Here is a 22,464-nt window from a genome sequence, read left to right as displayed (position 1 = left end):
TCGCCTCTTATGCGCTCATCGTTCCCTTATGCCATAGTTTGTACATCTCAATTGTCAGTAGAAACCACATTTATTTAAGCAAGTCAGTCATTTCAGCTAAGCTTTTTAAAAAGGCAGTAAATGAGGCTGAATGAACTCTTTCAGTGCCAGACAAGACTCCACTGATGGCCAGGTGTAGCAGTGATAAGGATTCACTCCATGGTGCTGAAAAGAAAGCTCTGCTGTTGGGACAGCTTTGTGTAGGCCCTAACAGTTTGTGGGCAGCGTTTCTCACCATTATAGTGCATTTAATCTATTGTTTAGTGTTGTGGCTTTACTGGCATACATCTAAACAAAAATTGGGAGTTTGTCCCCAAGATTTACATGCTAAGATCGCCACTACAATTTATGTACTGTTTAGTGGCTTTGCTGGCATGCATCTAAAAAAATATATGTAGAGTTTGCCCCACCAAGATTTACATGCTAAAATCACCACTGCTGTACCAATAATTACAGATGGACAGCAATATGCTTGCTAAATTGAAGTGTCAGACTGATTGGCTTTTTATTAGACAATTGACACTAACAGATGTAAGCCTAAACAGTGCAATGTACACTCCTCGGGAGAGGCTATACAGACACAAAGGTGAACAAATCGATGACTTATGTGGCTCTGCTGAGAGATGAAATGGAACCGAACAATTAATAATGAGCCCTGCAACAAATATCCTTTGAGTGCAGATAGAAAAGTGGTCCCCAAAGGTGGAGAAACTCCCCCTTTACTCCCAAATCCACAGACAGTAAATCAAAACAACAACAAAAAATGACTGTTGATAAATTCTGTTGTCAGATGCCCTGAGTGATATATCATAGGAACTCATGGCTCTATTCAGTCCGTATTGCGGAAGTGCAGTGTTAGTGTGATTGAAATTTAAGGTCAATATCCCCATGTTAGCAGAGACTGCATGGCGGCTCAATCAGAAATGACCTTTACATTTCTATCACGCAATCTGTAAGTCTTCAGCGATACCGACTGAATAGAGCCATAAGGGAGCTAGAAATGTATTGACCTGCTTTGTGCCATTTGGCTGAGAAAAAGCAATGGGTTTTCGTGTTTACATTTTTTGGTTGACACCAAAGCACCAACAATTCCGTCTCCTCCCAAATCCTCAACTAGTAGTTGTCACAATGTGAGTTTTCCACATGTTCAGTTATACTGTAACTAGGGGGCATGTTCTCTTACTGTACATGTGTTAGAATACATCTCCATCTTTTGAATGACACATTTCACACAATGGATTATTTTGTTCTCTCCAGAGATGTAGGCTAGTAAATGCATGTCAACACTTAAAACACAATTTCATTATTGTAAACAGTTTTTATTTACCGAAAACACCCGTTTAAAAAAAAAGCAAGGTCCTGAGATCCCAAGTCACCTCACAGATAAAGTTATAATGGTTAACATTTTTAAAGTTTTATTTCACAATCATCTTGGGTTCACACACACACACACACACACACACACACACACACACACACACACACACACACACACACACACACACACACACACACACACACACACACACACACACACACACACACACACACACACACACACACACACACACACACACACACAAGGATCCAGCACCAGATTTAAGTTTAAGGTGGAGTCCAGCATGATGTTTGTCCTTTCTATAGTAGGTGATTAGCCTACTCATTGGAATATCAGCAGGTTTGTGGGGCACGCAGACCTCAAAATTGGTATGAAATTTCATTTCAAGTGGCATGAAAAAGGTCTTATAAAATCAAAAATTATACTCAATGGAACCTGAAAATACAGAGATTACAATCCATGCTGCTGGAGGTCCTCAAGATGGCCACCACCATTCCAATGCTTGTTCGTTGTCGGTAGTCATGCGCCGTCATCCATTGTGGGCCCACGGAGCCCACGGAACAGCAGTGGTAGCCAGAGGGAGAGGGAAAAGGATGGATGAGGGAGGGATCCATTCTGATTAGAAGTATTCGACCTCACCCTCACATGCTTAGAGGGATCGATTGCCATTTATCTGTGTGGTAGAGAGCGTTGTCGACTCTGGTCCCCCTCTGGCTCCTGGTATCTATGCTGACTGGGTGTCTTCTCACTCCAGCAGCAGGCCTAGACTGGGGCTGAAGGCTCCTTTTTGTGGGAGCTCTTTAAATCAAATCAGGCCTAGTTGTGGCATGCCTGGGCCAACTCCCATCTCCAAGGAGCACAGCCAAGGGGGAGGAGTCTGCAATGAATCAATTAGAAAACACAAGGGAGAAACACAGCAAGCCATAGATCGTGTAAAATTAGAATGAGGTGAAAAATAAAAGCAAAATGGCGCACACTGCTGTTCATGCTCCCAGATGATTTTGAAGTTATAACATTTTGACCCTTAGGTCTCATTAGGCATCCATCCGTTGTAACAATAAAATCATCTGGGCGCATGAGGAAGTTCCCCTATAACTCCAGCACCTGCAAAAAAAACAGCATGTGATGTGTGTATTTTCTTCAGATTTTATACGAAAATTAAGGAATACAAAATATATTAAATAAAAGGTCACTGCCAAAGAAATCATACTAAATTAGAATGGGGCACACAAAATATATGAAATAAAAAGGTCACTGCAACTCAAAACGCATATTAAAAAAAGAAAAAAGGTCTGGTCTCCAAATGGGGGAAAACTTATGGAAGGCAACAGTGTTTGCATAAGCATTTACAGTATAACTGGTGGTGAAGATCTAAGATTAATATTGTTAACAAGAAATTATGAAATAATATACTTTAAAAAAATATAAAACGCAACATGCAACAATTTCAACGATTTTACTGATTTACAGTTCATATAAGGAATTAATTAGGCCCTAATCTATGGATTTCATATGAATGGGTAACCATGGTTGGGCAAGGGCATAGGCCCACCCATTTGGATTCCAGGCCCAGCCAAGCAGAATTAGTTTTCCCCCACAAAAGGGCTTTATTACAGACCGAAATACTTCTGTTTCAACAGCTGTCTGGGTGGCTTGTCTCAGAAGATCCTGCAGGGGAAGAAGCCGGATGTGGAGGTCCTGGGCTGGCATGGTTACACGTGGTCTGTGGTTATATGAGGCCGGTTGGACTTCCTGCTAAACTCTCAAAAATGATGTTGGAGGCAGCTTATAGGAGAGAAATAAACATTCAATACTCTGGCAACAACTCTGGTGGACATTCCTGCAGTCAGAATGCCAATTGCACGCTCCCTTAACTTGAGACATCTGCGTTATTGTGTTGTGTGACAAAACTGCACATTTTAGTGTGGCCTTTTGTCCCCAGCACAAGCTGCACACATGTAATGACCATCCTGTTAGTCAGCTTCTTGATATGCCACAACTATCAAGTGGAGGGACTACCTAGGCAAAGGAGAAATGCACACTAACAGGGATGTAAATAAATGTGTGCACAGCATTTGAGAGAAATAAGCTTTGTGTGTGTATGGAAAAATTCAGGGATCTTTTTTCCAGCTCATGAAACATGTTGCGTTTATATTTTGTCAGTATAAATAATTTAAAATCATAATAGCTATGATGTCTACTCTTTATTTGACATACTGTTCATTTGCACCACACAAACCTCTTTCAATATTGATCTTTTTGCACATACTGTGGTGTTGTGTTCTTCAAATGCATAGAAAATACACAGCAAATGTTTTTATTTTGTTTTTTTTCAAGCATGCCTTTTTATTAGGGCATTGACCAGAATCATTGCACCTTTTCAGTTTCTATCCCGTTTAAAACCACACGTCACAGTTCAAGGTACCCTTCTGACTGGATATGCGTATGTTTTTCAGCTTTTGTACCCTTCTGACTGAAACATTGTTCAAATTCAAATCTAAACAATATTGCTGAAACATGCAATGCACTGAGCAGTGAACAGATTTGTCCCTGTGTGTTTCCTCTTGAGTTCTCCAATCTTCTTTCATGGAGAAGTACTTGCCACAGCAGTGTGCGTCATCATGTGTTTCTTCAGGGTTACATTGAGCCTAAAGCATTCACCACATTCATGACATCGATACGGTTTCTCTCCTGTGTGAGTCCTTAAGTGCTCTGTCAGTTTTTCCTTTCGGTTAAAGCACTTCCCACAATCTTGGCATTGATGCGGTTTCTCACCTGCATGAACTTGCATGTGGCGATTAAGATTTATAACACCTAGTCCACACACAGGGCACTTGCATGATTTCCCCCCTGTGTGACTCGCCAAATGCGATCTCAGGTTTCCCTGCAGTTTGTAGCATTTGCCACATTGCTTACAGCTGTATGGTTTTGTTCCAGTGTGGGATCTCATATGGTCTGTCAGGTGCTCCTTCCGCGTGTAGCATTTCCCACATACATTGCATTGAAATGGCCTCTCTCCTGTATGGAGCTTCTTGTGACGACTTAAGTGAGATAGAAATGTAAAGCATCTGGCACAGAAAGGGCACTTGTAAGGTTTCTCCCCTGTGTGTATCCTCAGATGATCTATTAGTCTTGTGTTTAGAGCGAAGCATTTACCACAATAATGGCAGCAGTACGGTTTCTCCCGTGTGTGAGTTAACATATGCACGTGCAGGCAATACTTGCGGTTAAAGCATTTACCACAGTCTTTGCACTCAAACGGTTTCTCACCTGTGTGAGTTCTCTTGTGCGTTTTCAAATGACATGGTCTGTCATAGGTTGCTGTGCATTCAGTACAACTGTAGGACCTCTTCCTTGTGTGATCCGTCAATGGCGCAATCAGCTCACTGGTTGTCTTGACCTCAGCGCAGATGTAAGAGCTTTGTCCTTTCTTTAACCGTGTCCTCTTGATTTTTAGAGGCTTTAACTGTGTGAGGGGAGCATAACTGGTTGATTCTGATATTCCGTCATCCTCTTCATCAGGTTTTGTTTGGATCTGTTCTGCTGCAATTGTGGATAGGGAGTCCCTCTTGGTGTTTTTCCCAGTGTGGTGTGAGCCCTGATCACTGTCACTTTCCACACAGGGAATGAAGAACTCTGTGTCCTCTTGATCACTCCAAACCTGCTCAGAGTGCTGCTGGTCAGAGGGAACCTCATCTTCAGAGACAGTGAGAGTGAGCTGCAGGGGGTCTGGAAGGAAAGACAGGAATTAACTAAGAAAAATCTACACATTTCAATAAATAATCTACCTCCGTGACTTGACACTTAACATGATTTATTAGCTAATGTTAGCATCGCTCACATAGAGTAGATATGACTGATGATGTAGGAGCCAAATAGTTAATTCAATCATTTTATGGTTCAAATCAATAATGAATTTCTGTTTTATGTTTAAATGCCACTAAACAGTTAAAAGGCCTATAGGCTCCAAGGCCAATTGGGAGTGATAGGAATGGCAGCCACACAGTCTTTTGACCGTGAGTCCATGCAACCATGCCATCAAATCACATTTTTCAAATCAAATTGTATTTATCACATGTTTCGTAGACAACAGGAGTAGACTAACAATGCTTACGGATCCATTTCCAACAATGCAGAGTTAAAGATTATATATATATTTTTAAAGATACACAGTTGAAGTCGGAAGTTTATATGCACTCTGAATCGGAGGAGGATGGACAAAAATGTATGGCTTGTAAAAACTTTGCCGGCTTTAAATCTTCAATAGCTCGTCCACAAAGCGTGCCATGACAATGATATACTCTGAATCAAGGGAGGATGGACAACAACCCCCCCCCCCCCCAAAGTGTGTTGTTGCCCCCCCTTAAAAAAAGTGCTTCTAATTTTCAATAGCTTATACAATTTAAACAAAAATATTAATAAATAAAAACATCAGTTAATTCTAAATGGATAGCAAAATTACACTCCAGACGAACATCAAACAAGTTTGAGTCAGTATCAATGCGTGACGTGATGTCATATCCATAAGACAGCCTACACAACACGTGTGTAGGCTAAGAGCTATTGAAGATTGAAATCCCAAATTGTATTATGGTGTGGTTTGTTCTCCATCAACTCTGTTTTAGAATATAGTCATGGCATACTTGGTTCAATAGCTATTGATGAGAGAACCGAATATCAAATATAAAACCAATTTTACCTCAGTCCCGTACACTCATTAAGAGTACATTCTTGGGCTAACTTCCACCAGGGTTGCCATGTTCGCAGTTTTGCCCCAGTTTTGCCATTGTAGGCTACCATTTGATACAATACATATGTTGAAATCAAATCAAATTTTATTGGTAAAATTTACATACACATGGTTAGCAGATGTTAATGTGAGTGTGGCGAAATGCTTGTGCTTCTAGTTCCGACTATATGCAGTAATATCTAACAAGTAATCTAACAAATTCACAACTACCTTATACACACAAATGTAAAGAGATTAATAGAATATGTACAGTTGAAGTCGGAAGTTTACATACACTTAGGTTGGAGTCATTAAAACTTGTTTTTCAACCACTCCACAAACTTATTGTTAACAAACTATAGTCAGTTAGGACATCTACTTTGTGCATGACAAGTAATTTTTCAAACAATTGTTTACAGACAGATTATTTCACTTATAATTCACTGTATCACAATTCCAGTGGGTCAGAAGTTTACATACACTAAGTTGACTGTGCCTTTAAACAGCTTGGAAAATTCCAGAAAATGATGTCATGGCTTTCGAAGCTTCTGATAGGCTAATTGACATCATTTGAGTCAATTGGAGGTGTACTTGTGGATGTATTTCAAGGCTTACCTTCAAAGATAGTGCCTCTTTACTTCACATCCTTGGAAAATCTAAAGAAATCAGCCAAGACCTCAGAAAAAAATTGTAGACCTCCACACGACTGGTTCATCATTGGGAGCAATTTCCAAACGCCTGAAGGTGCCACGTTCATCTGTACGAACAATAGTACGCAAGTATAAACACCATGGGACCACGCAGCCGTCATAACGCTCAGGAAGGAGACGCGCTCTGTCTCCTAGAGATGAACGTACTTTGGTGCGAAAAGTGAAAATCAATCCCAGGACAACAAGCAAAGGACCTTGTGAAGATGCTGGAGGAAACAGGTAGAAAATAATCAATATCCACAGTAAAACAAGTCCTATATCGATATGGAGGATTAAAAAAATAGAACTGTTTGGCCATAATGTCCATCGTTATGTTTGAAGGAAAAAGGGAGATGCTTGCAAACCGAAGAACACCATCCCAACCATGAAGCACGGGGGTGGCAGCATCATGTGGTGGGGGTGCTTTGCTGCAGGAGGGACTGGTGCCCTTCACAAAATAGATGGCTGCATGAGGAAGGAAAACTATGTGGACATTTCAAGACATCAGTCAGGAAGTTAAAGCTTGGTCTCAAATGGGTCTTCCAAATGGACAATGACCCCAAGCATACTTCCAAAGTTGTGGCAAAATGGCTTAAGGACAACAAAGTCAAGGTATTGGAGTGGGCATCACAAAGCCCTGACCTCAATCCCGTAGAACATTTAAAGGCAATGCTACCAAATACTAATTGAGTGTATGTAAACTTCTGACCCAATGGAAATGTGATGAAAGAAATAAAAGCTGAAATAAATCAATCATTATCTTCACTATTATTCTGACATTTCACATTCTTAAAATAGTGGTGATCCTAACCGACCTAAAACAGGGAATTTTAACTAGGAATAAATGTCAGGAATTGTGAAAAACTGAGTTTAAATGTATTTCGCTAAGGTGTGTGTAAATTTCCGACTTCAACCAATAGAAATATATGGATGAGTGATGGCGTGCGGCATAGGCAAGATGCAGTAGATGGTATACAATACATTATATACAGTGGGGCAAAAACGTATTTCGTCAGCCACCAATTGTGCAAGTCCTCCCACTTAAAAAGATGAGAGAGGCCTGTAATTTTCATCATAGGTGCACTTCAACGATGACAGACAAAATTAGAAAAAAAAATCCAGAAAATCACATTGTAGGATGTTTTAATGAATTTATTTGCAAATTATGGTGGAAAATAAGTATTTGGTCACCTTCAAACAAGTAAGATTTCTGGCTCTCCACAGACCTGTAACTTCTTCTTTAAAAGGCTTCTCTGTCCTCCACTCGTTACCTGTATGAATGACACCTGTTTGAACTTGATACCAGTATAAAAGACACCTGTCCACAACCTCAAACAGTCACACTCCAAACTCCACTATGGCCAAGACCAAAGAGCTGTCAAAGGACACCAGAAACAAAATTGTAGACCTGCACCAGGCTGGGAAGACTGAATCTGCAATAGGTAAGCAGCTTGGTTTGAAGAAATCAACTGTGGGAGCAATTATTAGGAAATGGAAGACATACAAGACCACTGATAATCTCCCTCGATCTGGGGCTCCATGCAAGATCTCACCCTGTGGGGTCAAAATGATCACAAGAACGGTGAGCAAAAATCCCAGAACCACACGGGGGGACCTAGTGAATGACCTGCAGAGAGCTGGGACCAAAGTAACAAAGCCTACCATCAGTAACACACTACGCCGCCATGGACTCAAATCCTGCAGTGCCAGACGTGTCTCCCTGCTTAAGCCAGTACATGTCCAGGCCCGTCTGAAGTTTGCTAGAGAGCATTTGGATGATCCAGAAGAAGATTGGGAGATGGTCATATGGTCAGATGAAACCAAAATAGAACTTTTTGGTAAAAACTCAACTCGTCGTGTTTGGAGGACAAAGAATGCTGAGTTGCATCCAAAGAACACCATACCTACTGTGAAGCATGGGGGTGGAAACATCATGCTTTGGGGCTGTTTTTCTGCAAAGGGACCAGGACGACTGATCCGTGTAAAGGAAAGAATGAATGGGGCCATGTATCGTGAGATTTTGAGTGAAAACCTCCTTCCATCAGCAAGGGCATTGAAGATGAAACGTGACTGGGTCTTTCAGCATGACAATGATCCCAAACACACCGCCCGGGCAACAAAGGAGTGGCTTCGTAATAAGAATTTCAAGGTCCTGGAGTGGCCTAGCCAGTCTCCAGATCTCAACCCCATAGAAAATCTTTGGAGGGAGTTGAAAGTATGTGTTTCCCAGCAACAGCCCCAAAACATCACTGCTCTAGAGGAGATCTGCATGGAGGAATGGGCCAAAATACCAGCAACAGTGTGTGAAAACCTTGTGAAGACTTACAGACTTTTGACCTCTGTCATTGCCAACAAAGGGTATATAACAAAGTATTGAGAAACTGTTGTTATTGACCAAATACTTGTTTTCCACCATAATTTGCAAATAAATTCATAAAAATCCTACAATGTGATTTTCTGGATTTTTTTTCTTCTCATTTTGTCTATCATAGTTGGAGTGTACCTATGATGAAAATTACAGGCCTCTCATCTTTTTAAGTGGGAGAACTTGCACAATTGGTGGCTGACTAAATACTTTTTCCCCCACTGTACATATGAGATGAGTAATGTAGGATATGTAAACATGATTAAAGTGGCATTATTTAAAGTGACTAGTGATACCTTTATTAAGTCCCTTAATTTAAGTGGCCAGAGATTTGAGTCTGTATGTAGGCAGCAGCCTCTCTGTGCTAGTGATGGCTGTTAAACAGTCTGATGGCCTTGAGATAGAACCTGTTTTTCAGTCTCTCGTTCCCAGCTTTGCTGCACCTGTACTGACCTCGCCTTCTGGATGATAGTGGGGTGAACAGGCAGTGGCTCGGGTAGTTGTTGTCCTTGATCTTTTTGGCCTTCCTGTGACATCGGGTGCTGTATGTGTCCTGGGGGGCAGGTAGTTTGCCCCCGGTGATGCGTTGTGCAGACCACACCACTCTCTAGAGAGCCCTGCAGTGAAGGGCGGTGCAATTGCAGTACCAGGCGTTGATACAGCCCGACAGGATGCTCTCGATTGTGCATCTGAATTAGTTTGTGAGTGTTTTAGATGACAAGACACATTTCTTCAGCTACCTGAGGATTAAGAGGCGCTGTTGCACCTTCGTCACCATGCTGCCTGTGTGGGTGAACCATTTCAGTTTGTCCTGGATGTGTATGCCGAGGAACTTAACTTTCCACCTTCACCTACTGTCCCATCGATGTGGATAGGGGGGTGCTTCCTCTGCTGTTTCCTGTAGTCCACGATCATCTCCTTTGTTTTGTTGACGTTGAGTGGGAGGTTATTTCCCTGACACCACACTCCGAGGGCCCTCACCTCCTCCCTGTAGGCCGTCACGTCGTTGTTGCTAATCAGGCCTACCACCGTAGTGTCGTCTGCAAACTTGATGATTGAGTTGGAAGCGTGCATTGCCACGCAGTCATGTACAGGAGATGGCTGAGAACGCACCCTTGTGGGGCCCCAGTGTTGAAGATCAGCGGGGTGGAGATGTTGGTTCCTACCTTCACCACTTTGGGGAGGCCCGTCAGAAACTCCAGGACCCAGTTGCATAGGACGGGGTCGATACCCAGGGTCTCGAGCTTAATGACAAGTTTGGAGGGTACTATGATGTTAAATGCTGAGCTGTAGCCAATGAACAGTATTCTTGCAAAAGCATTCCTCTTGTCCAGATGGGATAGGGCAGTGTGCAGTGTGATTGCATCGTCAGTGGACCTATTGGGACGGTAGGCAAATTGGAGTGGGTCTAGGGTATCAGGTAGGGTGGGGGTGATATGATCCTTGACTAGTCTCTCAAAGCACTTCATGATGACAGAAGTGATGCAATGGGGCAATAGTAATTTAGTTCAGTTACCTTGGCTATCTTGGGAACAGGAACAATGGGGACAATGTGGGGACAACAGACTGGGATAAGAATTGGTTGAACATGTCCGTAAACACACCAGCCAGCTGGTCTGCGCATGCTCTAAGGATGCGGCTAGGGATGCCGCCTGAGCCGGCAGCCTTGAGAGGGTTAACACGTTTAAATGTTTTACTCACGTTGGCCGCAGAGAAGGAGAGCCCATAGGCTTTGGTAGCAGGCCGTGTCAGTGGCACTGTATTGTCCTCAAAGAGAGCAAAGAAGTTGTTTAATTTGTCTGGGAGCAAGACGTCGATGTCCTCGACGGGGCTGGTTTTCTTTTTGTAATCAAAGATTGACGGTAGACCCTGCCACATACGTCTCGCGTTTGAGCCGTTGAATTGCGACTCTACTTTGTCTCTATACTGAAGCTTTTTTGATTGCCTTGTGGAGGGAATAGCTCCACTGTTTGTATTCGGTCATGATTCCGGTCACCATGCCATGATTAAATGCGGTGGCTAGCACTTTCAGTTTTGCGTGAATGCTGCCATTAATCCACGGTTTCTGGTTAGGGAAGGTTTTAATAGTCACAGCGGGTATGACATCTCCTATGCACTTGCTAATAAACTCACTCAATCTTGAAGGGTGGAATCCGATTGGTCAGACCAGCGTTGTATTGATCTGAGCATGGGCATTTCCTGTTTAAGTTATAGGCTGGGAACAACAAAATGTTCATGGCTGTGACTATAATTGAAGAGAATTATCTTGGAAGATAATGCGGTCGGCATTTGATTGTAAGGAATTCTAGGTCAGATGAACGAAAATGGACTTGAGTTCCTGTATGTTGTTGTGATTACACCATGAGTCATTAATCATAAGGCATACACCCCCGCCCTTCTTTTTACTAGAGAGATGTTTGTTTCTGTCGGCGCGATGTGTGAAGAACTCTGGTGGCTGTACCGACTCTGACAACGTATCACAAGTGAGCCATGTTTCCGTGAAACAGAGAATGTTCCAATCTCTGATGTCTCTCTGGAAGGCAACTCGTGCCCTAATTTTGTCCACCTTGTTATCTAGAGCATTGGCGAGTAATATGCTAGGAAGCGGTGGATGGTGTGCTCGCCTTCTGAGTCTGACCAGTAGGCTGCTCCATCTGCGGCAAACACGCTGTTTTGGGTCGGTCTCTGGGACAAGATCGCATGTCCAGGGTGGAGATCCGAGCAAAGGATCCTGTATTCCTGGTTGTAATTATGGCAAGTTGACATCGCTTTTATATCCAATAGTTCTTCCCTGCTGTATGTAATAACACTTGAGATTTTCTGGGATAACAATGCAAGAAATAGTACCAAAAAAAACAACTAATAACTGCATAGTTTTGTAAGGACCTGAATGAAGCGAGGCGACCATCTCTGCCGGCGCCACCATCTCTAAAAATGACTGGAATCATTGCAAATCAATTTGTGCCACTTGCACAAATTGGAGCTGGCAAAAAATAGATTTAAATCATAGCCGATAACTTCAGTGTTTTGTTGTAGTAGCCTTGTGTTATTGTGCAATTATTAATGGATATGTTTAATTAATAAAAGTTATCAAAGCTCTATTGCAATTGCCGTCAGTTGTTAGAACGCATTAGAATGACAGTAACAGTCAGTCTGATTAGGCTAGAGGTTAAAAAAATAAAAACACTGGCTGTTGTTGACAATCATATTCAGTTCATATACATATTATATTTCATGAATATTTCATTTAGTGATTGAAATTACAACCCCGTCCTCAGTATCCTATTTCAGCAGGCTAGTGGGCACCAGAAGCATTTCTTACCTCAAAATCGCCAAACTGTTCACGTTGAATAAATTAGTCTGTTAATTTGAACGCATCCAGCTGCTAAATTGTTCAGTTTACATCTTGCCTACATTTTTCCTAGGCTACTGTAGACTATCTGAAATTAGATGTAGGCCTTTCATTGATTTTAGGCTACCTGCATCTAGCTAAGAAACCATGGAAATGTGAATTTCAATCATAAACCCAGACTTTAGTCTGTAGCCTATGCCTATTGAAATGACAAGTCCATCTCGCAAATGGTCCATTAATAACTGTTTGTAGTCTTAACATTTGGCACATAATGGCACAATTGCCAGAAACGGCACAATTGCCAGAAAATAGTCCACCAAATGTATTTTGTTTTAAAAAAAGTGTCCAAGTGTTTCTTGCTCAGAGATTGAGAACCTCAGTCCAACTTTCATCACTCAAACTCGCCTGTCAGATTTATCTATAGTTATGCACATGCAAAAAGGGATTCAAGCCCTGAATGTTGATTGGCTGAAAGCCGTGGTATATCAGACCATATACCTTGGGTATGACAAAAAATTACTTCTATGTTGGTAACCAGTTTATAATAACAATAAGGCACCATGGGGTTTGTGGTATATAACAAAAAATTACTTTTATGTTTAGTAACCAGTTTATAATAAAAATAAGGCACCCTGGGGTTTATGGTAGCAGCAGTATATGGCTAATATACCACTGCTAACTGCTGTATCAAGGCACTCCGCATTGCCATAAGTCTTAGCAGTGACCATATCACCTCCACCCTACCTGACACCCTAGACCCACACCAATTTGCTTACCGCCCAAATAGGTCCACAGACGATGCAATCTCAACCACACTGCACACTGCCCTAACCCACCTGGACAAGAGGAATACCTATGTGAGAATGCTGTTCATCGACTACAGCTCGGCATTTAACACCATAGTACCCTCCAAGCACGTCATCAAGCTCGAGACCCTGGGTCTCGACCCCGCCCTGTGCAACTGGGTACTGGACTTCCTGACGGGCCGCCCCCAGGTGGTGAGTGTAGGCAATAACATCTCCTCCCCGCTGATCCTCAACACGGGGGCCCCACAAGGGTGCGTTCTGAGCCCTCTCCTGTACTCCCTGTTCACCCACGACTGCGTGGCCACGCACGCCTCCAACTCAATCATCAAGTTTGCGGACGACACAACAGTGGTAGGCTTGATTACCAACAACGACGAGACGGCCTACAGGGAGGAGGTGAGGGCCCTCGGAGTGTGGTGTCAGGAAAATAACCTCACACTCAACGTCAACAAAACTAAGGAGATGATTGTGGACTTCAGGAAACAGCAGAGGGAACACCCCCCTATCCACATCGATGGAACAGTAGTGGAGAGGGTAGCTAGTTTTAAGTTCCTCGGCATACACATCACAGACAAACTGAATTGGTCCACTCACACTGACAGCGTCGTGAAGAAGGCGCAGCAGCGCCTATTCAACCTCAGGAGGCTGACGAAATTCGGCTTGTCACCAAAAGCACTCACAAACTTCTACAGATGCACAATCGAGAGCATCCTGGCGGGCTGTATCACCGCCTGGTACGGCAACTGCTCCGCCCTCAACCGTAAGGCTCTCCAGAGGGTAGTGAGGACTGCACAACGCATCACCGGGGGCAAACTACCTGCCCTCCAGGACACCTACACCACCCGTTGTTACAGGAAGGCCATAAAGATCATCAAGGACATCAACCACCCGAACCACTGCCTGTTCACCCCGCTATCATCCAGAAGGCGAGGTCAGTACAGGTGCATCAAAGCTGGGACCGAGAGACTGAAAAACAGCTTCTATCTCAAGGCCATCAGACTGTTAAACAGCCACCACTAACATTGAGTGGCTGCTGCCAACACACTGTCATTGACACTGACCCAACTCCAGCCATTTTAATAATGGGAATTGATGGGAAATGATGTAAATATATCACTAGCCACTTTAAACAATGCTACCTTATATGATGTTACTTACCCTACATTATTCATCTCATATGCATATGTATATACTGTACTCTACATCATCGACTGCATCCTTATGTAATACATGTATCACTAGCCACTTTAACTATGCCACTTTGTTTACTTTGTCTACACACTCATCTCATATGTATATACTGTACTCGATACCATCTACTGTATGCTGCTCTGTACCATCACTCATTCATATATCCTTATGTACATATTCCTTATCCCCTTACACTGTGTATAAGACAGTAGTTTTGGAATTGTTAGTTAGATTACTTGTTGGTTATCACTGCATTGTCGGAACTAGAAGCACAAGCATTTCGCTACACTCGCATTAACATCTGCTAACCATGTGTATGTGACAAATACAATTTGATTTGATTTGGTATATTGGCCATATACCATAGCCCCTAGTGCCCTATTGCTTAATCATAGCAGTCAAAGAAGTTAAATCGACATCCATTGATGGAAAATTATCTGTCGAGTTTAATAAGGGCAAATTATATTTTATATTGCAATATATTCAAATGAGTTTATTACGTCATGTCAAGTAAGCAATGATCATTATTTTTGATAGTTACAAACTACGTCGATATTCCTTCTTAATTGGCTCAATAACATTATGGGGAAATGGTTTATTGTATAAATGTGGCAACTCTCTGTGGGGGGGAAAGGGGCTAGTTTTCAGGCCTTTGGGGCAAGTTTTGGTCATTGGGCAATGTTTTTTTAGCTGGACCTGGCAACCCTGACTTCCAACACTCTCCATTGTGCCTAAATCACTAAGAAGGAATGCTCTGGACAAGAGCGTCTGTTAAATGACGCATTTAAAAATGTAAAAATGTAATGTAAACATATACATATGTCACGAACCGGCTCAAAGCCCGTAACAAAGGGAGACAACGTGGAGATAAGGAGTAGCAAAATCCATATTTATTAAATAAGTAACTAAGTGTAATATACAATGGTGTGTGTAATCAGTAATCAGTAGTGTAAGTGAGTGTTTTGCATGCATGAATGTGATAATGCAGGGTGATGAAAGGTGCCAAAGCAAACAAACAAACAGCCACCAAGAACCACAACACAATCTACAACGGGTGTCTGCATGGAGAGAGTCTCCCCCATGAATGTGGAAGAGGTCTATTTATCCTGGGAGACACCTGGCCCAGGTGTTTCCCATGTAGCTGACGACCCTCTCAACTCCGCCCACCGGCATCCTAATAAGGAAACAAGAACAACGACAGAATACGGCAGACAGAGTGGGAGGGTCGTCACATTTCCCCCATAAAACCGGGGACCAACAAGGACCCCGGAACAACATACCAGCCTCCCGCGTCCCAAATTGACACAGGCCTCTGCGTCCCAAATTGACACAGGCCTCTGCGTCCCAAATTGACACAGGCCTCTGCGTCCCAAATTGACACAGGCCTCTGCGTCCCAAATTGACACAGGCCTCTGCGTCCCAAATTGACACAGGCCTCTGCGTCCCAAATTGACACAGCCTCTGTGCCCCAAATTGATGAGGGTTTACGTGTTCACACTTACAATTTGCCCCAGCCAACCTCCTCCCCAGACCTCAGCAACCTTCGCACAGGAAGCAACATTTAAGAGGAAAGAAACAAGACCAGGAGGGAGCAGACAGGACAGAGAGAACATGACAATACGAAACAATGGTCAGTCACGTAAACATTAGGAACAGGGCGCACGAGAGAGCGCATCAGCAATCACGTTTTCAGTCCCCCGGATGTGCCTCACATCGAGATGGAATGATTGTAAAAATAAACACCATCGCATTATCCTCTGGTTTGGACACATCATGGACCTCAAAAAAGTGAGGGGGTTATGGTCGGTGTAGACCACAATAGGTACTACCCTGCAATATACAATCGTCAGGACCAGGAACATCTTCCTCCTCATGCACAGGTCTAGCACGACAAGAACCCAAGGAAACAACGGTATCAGCCAAAAGAACAGGTTTACCGTCCTCTGTAGAATCCCACTGTTCAGTCTCAGAGGAACGTGCATAATAGGGTTTTAACAGATTTACATGGCACAGCTGGTGTGCTTTCCTCCGTTCTGGAGTGGCAACTAGATAATTTTGCTCAGTGTACTGGCGCACCACTGTATATGGACCTTGAAATTTGGCTTGAAAAGGAGAACCAACAATTGGCAGCAGAGCAAGAACCTGGTCACCTGGACTAAAGTGACGAGGCTCAGTTCGGCGATCAAATATGCCCTTCATCCTCTCCTGTGAAGATGATAACTTCTCTTTAGCCATTTCACCAGCGGCATACAGCCGTCGCCGGAAATCACACACATACGAACACAGGGACTGAGGAGGCTCGGGAGACTTCCAGTCATCCTGGAGAACAGATAAAAGTCCACGCACCCTATGTCCAAACACAAGGTCATTTGGACTGAAACCTGTGCTCTCCTGTGAAACTTCCCTAGCGGCTAACAGTAACCAAGGCAACCCCTCCTCCCAATCCTTATCCATCTCAGTACAATAAGCTCTCAACAAAGACTTAAGTGTTTGATGGAAACGTTCCAGTGCTCCTTGACTTTGCGCGTGATAGGCGCTAGACACATTGTGTTTAATATGGAGCTGTTGAAGAACCTGACCAAACAGATTAGAGGTAAAATTAGATCCTTGATCACTCTGAATGACCTTAGGGATTCCAAACAATGAGAGAAACTGAGTCAAAGCTTTTAACACCGATTTAGTCGTGATAGATCGGAGAGGATAGGCAGCAGGAAACCTAGTGGTCTGACACATCACAGTGAACAGGTAACTGCTACCCTTTTAGAACGAGGCAGAGGACCCACACAGTCAATAATCAGATACTCAAAAGGTTGGCTGAGTACAGGAATAGGAAACAATGGTACTGGTTTAATAGCTTGATTAGGCTTACCAGTTAATTGACAGGTGTGACAAGTTTTGATAAAATCAGAAACATCCCTCTTTAATCTAGGCCAAAAGAAATGTCTTAATATGCGATTGTAGGTTTTCCTCACCCCCATATGTCCAGCAACGTCGCTGTGAGAAGTTTCCAACACCAACTCACGAAGCTTAACTGGTACAACAACTTGACTAATTGCCTCCCCCAGAAAAACACTATCATGAGACACCCACTTTCTCATCAGGACATCCTCTTGGAGGAAATAGCCATGGGCGACATCTCCCAACTGTTCTATAGGCACAATTTGATCACGCAACTCTTCCAACGTGGGGTCATCCCGTTGAGCATTGATTAGACCTGAGCGGGTTACAGATAACGGGATAACAGGGAAGACAGTGACATACTTTGTATTATTATCATTAGTCGGCGCAGTGACTAGTTCGCCACGGCTCATAGAACGTGTCACTGCACACGCAGAGAACACCTCTGGGAAACTCTGTACACTCTCATCAGGAATCCCAACAAATGACGGCTTAGTGGAAACCACTAGAGATGGAAACACGACTGGCCATACACGCTCACCTGCCAAGTTATTCCCAAGGATAACGTCGATACCCTCAATAGGCAACGAAGGACGCACCCCCACAACAACTTCACCCTTCACCAGCCCACAATCCAACATCAGTTTATGCAATGGAACTGACAGAGTGTTCAAACCTATTCCCCTAATTAGAACACTATTCCCTGAATCAGTCTCAGCAGAAAAGGGTAACACTGACTCCAACACAAATGATTCAGAGGCACCTGTGTCTCTCAGGATCTTCACTGGCACTAAGTCTTTACTTCCTAACATAGACACAAAACCTTCTGTAATGAAAGGTAAATAGTCTGGATCAATATGGACTTTCACATTCTCCTGGGCCTGAGGAAATGAGTCAAGAATGAACTGATGTGGAACAGGTGCAGCTAACGCAGCAGGCTTAGATTTAGCGTAAGCACCCTTTGACCTGAGAAGTGGACATTCGTTTTTCCAATGACCTGAACCTTGACAGTAGTGACACTCCTGCCCAAAGTCAGCCTTACCATGGGAGTCAGGTTCAACCCTAGTTGAATAGAACTCTGCCCGAGAACCAAAGTATCTCGGTGAGCGAAGCCCAAATCTATCCGAATGCCCCCACTCTTTCCGAATACGGGGTTTTGCAAAGACACTTTTGTGAGTCAACACATACTCGTCCGCCAAAACCGCAGCTTCAGCAACATTCTTTACTTTCTGTTCATTAATATAAGTGGCAATACGATCAGGAATTGTGTCCTTAAATTGCTCTAACATAATCAGATCACACAGCCCTTGGAAAGTCACAACTGCAGAGGCGGAACACCAGCGATTAAACTGTAAAGATAACTGTCGCGCAAACTCAACATGAGTCTGGTTATCGTCCCTTTTTAAAGTTCTAAATCGTTGGCGGTAAGCCTCAGGGACCAATTCATAAATCTGTAACACAGCTGTTTTAACTTTATCATAACTGGCACTGTCGTGTACACTAAGAGCTGAATATGCTTCCTGCGCTTTACCAGTCAGCACACACTGCAACATTAAAGTGCGGTCAGAATCAGGCCAACTCCTAGCGTCAGCAACCCGCTCAAACAACGAAAAGAATGTCTCGGGGTCCCTTTCATTAAACCGAGGCAATAACCGCAAGTTCCCAACAATATCAAATGTCTCTGGGGCATGACCAAAAGCGGAACTACCCCTAGGTAAATCTGGGTCACCTTCCCAAAACAAACTCTCCCCTGAGATCTTTCCTTCCCTAACCAACTCTATACGTTCTTGTTGCAACTTGATTTTAGCACGCTCCATATCTTGTTTAAATGCCAATTCCTTTTCATATTTCACACGATCATGCTCTAGCTTCTCACGATCATGCTCTAGCTTCTCACGATCATGCTCTAGCTGTAACAAAAGCAGTTCTTTCTGCTGTTCAAAAAGAAGGCTACTAGGATTAACCGATGGAATGGCCATTGTAACGTTATGGGAGACAACAAATCCTCAGCAGAGGCTGGCCCGGTGGTAACTTCAAGAATACCACTCTCCATCAGATTGGCTTTCAATATCAACCTGATAGAATTCTTTAGACGTTTATCACTAATCTCAACCTTGTAGTGTTCCGCGACCTTCAACAGCTGTTCTTTAGTACCTAAATCTAACAATTCCTCTGATGGAGAGCGAATGAACTTATCTACATAAGACGCCATAATCACACAAATTTTTTTTTTTATCGCTTTTCCCTTCTGCTGAGCACACCAGAACACAACCCGAGAATTGACAATCACCCTGAGCACCACAGAAGAGAGATGAGATATGGAGCTTCCCCAAAACCTACAATAACTCAACCCTAGTCTTCGTGCAGATTTGCGGTGGGAATTTACGCACTGTAGCCCGCTGGCAAGGAAATAGAACTCCCCAGCATGCTGGCAAATTCCACCAAGCCACGGATGTGCCCCCGAGACAACTGCTCAGTCCACAGACACCACACAAAAATAACAAACATTAACCATGCCCAACATATTCCAAAAAATGAAACACGTCGCTAAACCTATCAGGGGAAAAAGGCTATAGCTCCGGGTAGCCAGTTCCACTACCCTACCCAAATCTCCCACCGAGGTACACAGCAGATTACTCACTTCAGACTGACGTCCCAACAGAAAGTAAAACAAGAGTTCAGGCTAGGCAGGGCCTGGAAACTAACCATTATACTCTCTCCAACACAGCACACAAACCAAACAACAAAGGCAACCAATACTGGGCCGATCACACTCAAACACAATATTCAATCCAAACACGTACCTCCACGGTCTCCCAAACCAATAGTTCAAAGATCCCGGATGAGCCCCCACTTGTCACGAACCGGCTCAAAGCCCGTAACAAAGGGAGACAACGTGGAGATAAGGAGTAGCAAAATCTATATTTATTAAATAAGTAACTAAGTGTAATATACAATGGTGTGTGTAATCAGTAATCAGTAGTGTAAGTGAGTGTTTTGCATGCATGAATGTGATAATGCAGGGTGATGAAAGGTGCCAAAGCAAACAAACAAACAGCCACCAAGAACCACAACACAATCTACAACGGGTGTCTGCATGGAGAGAGTCTCCTCCATGAATGTGGAAGAGGTCTATTTATCCTGGGAGACACCTGGCCCAGGTGTTTCCCATGTAGCTGACGACCCTCTCAACTCCGCCCACCGGCATCCTAATAAGGAAACAAGAACAACGACAGAATACGGCAGACAGAGTGGGAGGGTCGTCACAATTTGCCTACCTGCTTTATGTAATTTCAGATCGGGATTAAAAACCGAATCCAGCAGCCTCTGCAGGCGTTGATTCTCCTCCTTTGAACGTGACATCTCATCCTGGTACTCTGAAAACGCATTTTCCACTACCACGGATATCTCTACAGCCATTGTTGTTAATCGATCGGAGAGAAACGCTTGCAACAACTGTAATTTTGACATTTTGGTTGAAATGTCCGTCTACTTGTTCTATTTTTGTGATTCGGTTAATACGAAGCTTCATCAACGTCTCGTTAGCAACACTTAAATAAGTATTTCCGGGTCACGGAATATGGACATTTTTCAAAATATAAGTCCCGCACGTCATAGTAGAAAAGTATCAATAACCTGCATTAATTCATGATAAATGAAACATTATTCTGTAAACATTGATTCATATTTAAATTACATTTGCATTAAATGTGGGTTTTGAAACATGTTCCAAGTTGAAATAAATGCCCCAATGTGAATCTCTGTATATGGAATACATATTGACTTAAAGTTCAAAAACTATTCTGGGTGGCACAGTAAAAGTATTGTAGGGAATACTCAGTAGGGTCTGTAGAATGCATATATGGTGCCATTTCATGGGGCTCTGAATAATAAGGAGTGTTGTTGGCCTTTTACTCCACCCATTCCATTAGCCACATAAGATTCTTTGTGCTGGTGTAAAAGTGGATTGGGGAGTATTCTGTACGGTCTGTATAATCCATATATGGTGTAATTTCATGGGGCTCTGAATAATGCAGAGTATTGTTGGACATTTACTGTGGTCAAAGAGCATAAATGGGGTGCCTGTGTAACGGATGTGAAACGGCTAGCTTAGTTAGCGGTGGTGCGCGCTAAATAGCGTTTCAATCGATGACGTCACTTGCTCTGAGACCTTGAAGTAGTAGTTCCCCTTGCTCTGCAAGGGCCAAGGCTTTTGTGGAGCGATGGGTAAAGATGCTTCGTGGGTGACTGTTGTTAATGTGTGCAGAGGGTCCCTGGTTCGCCCGATGGGACGGTCTAAAGTTATACTGCTACACCTGGACACTATACGATACAAGCTGAAGGCAAAGCGCCCCAAGAACAAGCAGGAACAAGCTATCCTTAAAAATTGTCAAAGACTCCAGCCACCCTAGTCATAGACTGTTCTCTCCGCTACCGCACTGCAAGCGGTACTGGAGGGCTTGACTTACCCAGTGATTTTACCCACGCACCGCCAAGACCAATAGGAACTCTCATTTGCAACTGTTGGACTAATGATTACACATGCAAGGCGGTATTGAATGTGTCACTGTCTGTCACCTTGATTACTCAAAATTCTCTCGGCCTGTGTACCTACTGTTGTAAACCTTCATTCATGGGCTGAATGACAAATTAGATTGTAGCAACCTCATGACGGGTACATGGAAAATGTAGTAGCCTAAACCTATCGATGTTACATTGAGCTGGGTAAATGAATGACAGTCATCCAATATGCTGTAATAGAAATAAGCCCAAGCTCATAAAAAAAGTATCATCCTCCCTCATTTTCAACGGCACGACCGCCACTAAAGTGACTTGCATTGTGGCCAATGTAATGGGCATAGTAAAAGGCCAGCAACACACTGTATTATTCAGAGCCCCATGAAGTGAAACCATATATAGATTCTACAAACCCTACGGAGTAGTCCCCGTTTTTCCCGTACAGTGCTATATTTGTGCCATATTGTCACGCCCTGGCCTTAGTATTTTGTGTTTTCTTTATTATTTTGGTCAGGCCAGGGTGTGACATGGGTATTTA

General features: G+C 43.2%; 1 protein-coding gene across 1 annotated transcript; it reads right to left on the bottom strand.

The window, feature by feature from the left end:
* Positions 1-3,659: 3,659 nt before the first annotated feature.
* Positions 3,660-20,977, bottom strand: LOC124033939 (zinc finger protein 501-like). Its single transcript, XM_046346436.1, has 2 exons — positions 20,687-20,977; positions 3,660-5,107 (listed from the first exon to the last, which is right to left on the bottom strand). The coding sequence occupies exons 1-2, from the start codon at positions 20,877-20,879 to the stop codon at positions 3,963-3,965; spliced, it is 1,338 nt and encodes a 445-aa protein (XP_046202392.1). The 5' UTR covers positions 20,880-20,977; the 3' UTR covers positions 3,660-3,962.
* Between the last annotated feature and the right edge of the window lie 1,487 nt (positions 20,978-22,464).

Source organism: Oncorhynchus gorbuscha, linkage group LG04, assembly GCF_021184085.1.
Source record: "Oncorhynchus gorbuscha isolate QuinsamMale2020 ecotype Even-year linkage group LG04, OgorEven_v1.0, whole genome shotgun sequence".
Lineage (NCBI taxonomy): Eukaryota > Metazoa > Chordata > Actinopteri > Salmoniformes > Salmonidae > Oncorhynchus > Oncorhynchus gorbuscha.
The sequence above is the reverse complement of the archived record's forward strand: the minus strand, read 5'-3'. Positions and strand labels throughout refer to the sequence as shown.